General features: G+C 36.9%; 2 protein-coding genes across 3 annotated transcripts in view; one reads left to right on the top strand and one right to left on the bottom strand.

Annotated features, from left to right (window-relative positions):
- LOC107723689 (COP9 signalosome complex subunit 8-like) overlaps nt 1–2,299 on the bottom strand; it is an 11,500-nt gene extending 9,201 nt beyond the window's left edge. The window contains exons 1-4 of the mRNA XM_016532399.1: nt 1,980–2,299; nt 1,567–1,637; nt 1,433–1,481; nt 1,220–1,352 (exon numbers count right to left, since the gene is read on the bottom strand). Of these exons, the coding sequence (XP_016387885.1) occupies nt 1,220–1,352; nt 1,433–1,481; nt 1,567–1,637; nt 1,980–2,051 (325 nt within the window). The 5' untranslated portion in view covers nt 2,052–2,299. The remainder of the gene's footprint in view (nt 1–1,219; nt 1,353–1,432; nt 1,482–1,566; nt 1,638–1,979) is intronic.
- A 530-nt stretch (nt 2,300–2,829) lies between these two features.
- Nucleotides 2,830–5,256, top strand: part of LOC107723656 (ankyrin repeat and SOCS box protein 18-like) — a 7,727-nt gene continuing 5,300 nt past the window's right edge. The window contains exon 1 of one of the 2 annotated variants that reach the window (XM_016532364.1): nt 2,830–3,091. In XM_016532364.1, the coding sequence (XP_016387850.1) occupies nt 2,887–3,091 (205 nt within the window). In that variant the 5' untranslated portion in view covers nt 2,830–2,886. Of the gene's footprint in view, nt 3,092–4,499; nt 4,796–5,256 lie in introns of those variants that run through there. The other variant, XM_016532362.1, reaches the window with a different exon arrangement.

Here is a 5,256-nt window from a genome sequence, read left to right as displayed (position 1 = left end):
TAGATGTATGTTGATTTTATCAGACGATGCCGCGATTATAAGTGAGAGTGACTCCTGGTTAACATTTAAAAGGGGTCGTGTTTAGTCACTATTTAGTGTGGTATTTTTTGACAATATTCACTCATCATGACAGTAAAACAGGGCATTCTAAGTCAATATACTGCAGTATTTCCTCTCTCAATCAGTAGAAAATATGGTTAACACCCGGTCATGCATGAAAAAAAAAATATGTATGTGCACAGCATCAGAAGATGTATGTGATCAACAATTTAATGAACAATTTGATACAAATTACACCTAATTGTCCAGCATTTTAATTTGATGTCAATTGATCCTAATGTTATTTTCAGATTCCACTTATTAATCAATAAATATCTTAAATTCTCAGAAAATTTTAATTTCCTATCATTGAGTTTAACGTACTACTGCATAAAAGCAGTTGCCTGAATGAGAGCTACATTTATCTGCAAACAGATCAACCTCAATGTAAAGCTTAACAAAATTTAAAGAGAAACACAATAAAGTTAGAAACTATCAGGTTGAAAATATCAAAGTACCTTTACCTTTGTAATTTACAATTTACTGATGTTCTTAGAATACATTATGGACTGAAACATTTATTTCAAGACTATTTAAATCAGTGGTTCTCAACCAAGGGAAAACTTCCAAGGGGCTGCAGGGTGACTTTATAGTATTTATATTTATTAATTACTATTAATAGAAAATAATCTAAATACAATCTGAATTAAAATGCTAAAACACTATGTATAATACGTATACTATAAATATGTGTAATATTTATAAATAAATACGTAAACTGAAATCATATTTCTTTTTATTTTCTGTCTGTAATTATTGTTTTGATTATAGAACATTTAGTTCTTAAAGCTTCTGGAGTCACAAAATGAACTGTGGTTCATTAATTTAACATATCAACACTCCTAGGTTCTGTTCATAAAAAAAAGTTTGAAAACAAGCAGCTTTGTCATAAATAAATGCTGGAAATTAATGCTTTTATTCCACTACTTTGCCAAGCATGGCGACCCTACCATCTCTTAAATGCCAGATCCTACCGAGGAGGATGTGTAATTAAAAAGATAAGAAGAACCGCAGAGCAGACAAAAATTTCAAGGTCATTCTATGCCACTTCATTATAAATTTCATTTTAGGAATAGAAAATAAAATAAAGCATAAACCCCAAACCACATGATCTCAGTACCTCTTAAAGCTTCCATCACAGGGAGAATGCTTTCAGACCACTGGTAAGCATCAATAGCTGTGTAGATCCCTGGAAAATCTCGCTGCCAGATACGTTGTCCTACGGCCCATATAGCAGCCAGCTCTGGGTTTGCCTGTAATTAAAATCTGTATCAGAGACCTGAAATTGATTTTGCTTTATGTTAGACTAATTGGATCCAAATTTAAAACTCACTGTTTTGATTGCCTGTGGTATCCGTTTCCAAAGGTATCTGGCATTATTCCTGCATAAAGCAAATGAATGTTATGAGAGAATCAACTGATAATATAAATATGAATCAACATTAAATATATATGTAACATACTCACAAGTCATTGTGCTGGAGATACAGGACTAGTAACTGGGAATACACTTGAGGCGTAGCAATGCCACCAGGAGCCTAGGATACAAGGTAAATGATGAATATTAAATAGATTAATATGACAACTTACATATAAACTGCCAGACAAACATGCCTGTTATACAATAATAGTTAACCACGTGCACAAAGAAAATTATTTTATTATTACTACACACAAAACTTCATAAACACTTACACGTAAGTTATATTCCGCAATAACAACAATAAATTTATATTCATTTTATCTTATATTTATGCCTAGAGTTGTCTTTACATGAATAGTGTTGTTCAGCTGACAACCAAGTTACTGTAGCAGTTTACCAGATAACAAACATCTGCGGAATAAAAGCATTAATATATAAATCTCTCCGTCTGTTTTACCTCCAGCTCTTGAGTTTCAAACTGCAACAGCAGCTTTTCATCAAATTCAGCCATCATGACAGACACGGGCATCTTTTACAAGAGCTTCATATGCTAACGGCTAAGGAAAACAAACCCGCTCCTGCTCTGGCTCTGCGACTCCTCACGGACACCTGCTGGACTGGAGAGCAAACGACGCCACCACCCACTCCCAGAATCGTGGAATAGTTGACCTATTTATTACCTATTATTTTGGATGCTATAGCTGGAAAACAAAAATGTGGGGAGGTACTGGAGACTAGTTTGAATCCTATTTAGCACGGAGGTTAAAGAGTTGCTCTTTCAGAGACCCATTTGTGTATTTGGTTAAAGCAGTACAGGACAGATTAGAGGCTTACAGTAGCTCTGTGAACTGCTCTTCTCAGAACAGCATAATATTGTTGACTTGATTGACTGTTCTGATACTGCTGGCCAGCTGCTCACCAGGTTTATGTCTAGTGAGAAGAGCATGTCCACAGATCCTCTCTCGCTGTCTATAATCCATCACTCATAGCACTGTATTTAGAAACACGTCTCCTAAATCAGATCCTTACTGTGAAATCTATGCTTACACATGGAGAAGTTTGTAAATTTAAGACTTTCTGAAGTCGCACAAAATTAAAATAGGTTGTATTGCGAGTGTGATGCAAAATGTACAATTTATTAGTACACTGTTTTTTGTTGCTCCACTCTGGTAGATTTCACTGTGGGTGTGCACGTTGTAAATGCTCGCACCAGTCTTATAAACATTTAGATCGACTTACAGTTGGACCTGTCTATATTTAGATGTAACCACAGAGAACAACAACAGATGTGCCACATATGAAACTTATTACAGTCTCAGGCTTAGTGTGAAAGAGGAAAACCCTACTGAGAGTGTTACCAAACAATGTCAGGCGACATTGTATTAGATTACCCTGTTGAATCAGAATTTGTTAAGGCTCTTAAAGAAGCACAAAGTAAGGAGGACTCTACATGTGTGCAGACCCTTCTCACAGAGGCAAGCAAAGAAAATCCAAATATCATCATAGAGTTGTCAAATGATGATTGGATGAAAGACCCTGATGTTGAGCTCCCTCCAGCGGTACTGTTGGGTAAGTACAACACAAACATGCCTTAAGGTGGGCCGCATTTGAATTCGTGACGGGCCGCGGGTTGAGAACCACTGCCTTAATTGATGCTGGAAAATGTATGTATGATTAAATGCACACTGTTGAAGTTTTATTAGAGTTTGGTTTTCACACTTAATTGCAGAATTAGCATATTTTTAATCCCATCAATCAACACCGCTTCAAAAATTATTTAAAAATTAAAAGTATTTTGTATAGAACCCTGCTGGAAAAAAAACAGCTAAATCCAGCCTAAGATGCTGGAAGTTGCTGGTTTTAGCTGGTCTCCCAGCCTGGCCAAGCTGGTTTTAGCTGGTTGGCCACCTTTCCCAGCCTGACCAGCTAAAGAAGTGGTCAAAAACCCTCAAAAACCAGCCTACTGACCAGCTAAAACCAGCCAACCAGGGTTAGATTGGTTTTAGCTGTTTTTTTTTTCAGCAGGGAACCCCTTTCATGTGTGTAATTGTTACAGCTCCCAGCATTTCTCCCAGTCTGTAGACCTTCTGAAATACTAAACTGAGGGTTTTCAGTTCTTTTTGTAATACACATTGTGAAAAAATATGCGGCAAACAAAAATGCAATATAAAGTTCCCTTCAACCAAAGCTAAAACTGAGAAGCTAAAGTTCTAAAGCTAAAGTTTATTGTCTCTCCCACATTGTAAAATATAAAGCAACAAACCATTAACTTGAAATTGTCCTCATTGCTTCAACATATTTGATGGTACATAAGTACAGCCATTAAATACTCAGGTATGTCATCAGCTCATTGGCAGATATTTTAAATTCAGCAGCCCATGTTTATGGTTACATGTGAGGTCACATGAAAGTGCAGCTAATGACATCTTTCATATGCAACTGCACAGCTGCATAAGAACTGCCTATAATAGCAATAAGAACCTTAAAGCCCTATGTATAACAAATTGTTTTGACTTAATTCCAGTGATCAGCACAGTTAATGTTAAATAAACTAAATAGTCTGCATCAAGGAGAAACCGATGCCCTTTCACTTCTCACTGGAATTACAGTTGACAGCTCAGGGCACTTTTGGAATTAAGGTCACAATGTAAAACACTGGTGAGGATCAGATTCCCGGTCAGCTGTGATTGGAGGACAATGCCGTCGCACCTCATGATTTGTTGAAATGGAGAGTTTGATTCTATTCTTGGCTTGTGCAGTGGTGATATCATCAGCAATGCCTTCCATTCAGCTGTGCATCTGGCATATTTATCGAACTGACCTCTCTGGCCTCTGTGTTGTTGATGAAAACAATGATCAAGGCCCCTTTGTCATGCAATTACCCTGCTGATCACATGTCATTTGTACTAAAAATACAAGATATAGAGCAACAGTGATGATATAAATAGCCATAAAATCAGACAGGTAAGAAGTGGAAAGGATTGTCAATATTAGCCATGCTCTCCCAAGGCAGTGGGGCGTGTGTTGTCAATCGAAAGGCCACATTCTTGACAGAGAGAAGGCGGTCGTCTTTAGACAGCAGTCAGGGTGTCAGGAAAGAAAAGACCAAGGGTTATAAACAACCAGGGATGGACTTCCTTTGTCCCCCTGTTCTCAATGACCTTCTAACCCACCACTGGAGAGACATGCAGGATGGATTCTCTGATCCAGAGCAACTGAACAAAGTTCTTGAATTTCAGAGCGATGAACTGCTGTGGACTGCTCAGAAATGGGGTGAGTCAGATTTGATGAATAGGACTGAGATTTATAATGAAACAATGAGTGTCTAATGTTATTTTAGGGAAGACAATGATTTATATATATATATATATCTCTCAGCATCATGTTGGTCTGAAGCCTGCAGAAATGTGTACATTAATGTTTGTGCATTCAAAATGTTCCAGAGAGGACTTTTTAAAAGTATAAACTAAAACCTAATAAAATTATAAAATTCAGTTATACTCCTATATATATATTCATATCAGGCATGTTCTTGAGCTTCAATATCCTGTTGAAATGCAGCATATGTTGTGCATCTGTTGTGAATAACACCAACATATGTTGAAATTTGTATTCTGGTTCCCAGAATGGGATACAGCTTACCTGGTGGTGGATGAGGAGATACCCCCTGACAATGTAAAGCGCTTTGAGTGCCTAGAAAAGCGCTATATAAATGTAATGAATTATTATTATTA

Source organism: Sinocyclocheilus rhinocerous, unplaced genomic scaffold (genome assembly GCF_001515625.1).
Source record: "Sinocyclocheilus rhinocerous isolate Xijiao unplaced genomic scaffold, SAMN03320098_v1.1 scaffold755, whole genome shotgun sequence".
Classification (NCBI taxonomy): domain Eukaryota; kingdom Metazoa; phylum Chordata; class Actinopteri; order Cypriniformes; family Cyprinidae; genus Sinocyclocheilus; species Sinocyclocheilus rhinocerous.
This window is presented reverse-complemented; position numbering and strand designations above follow the sequence as displayed.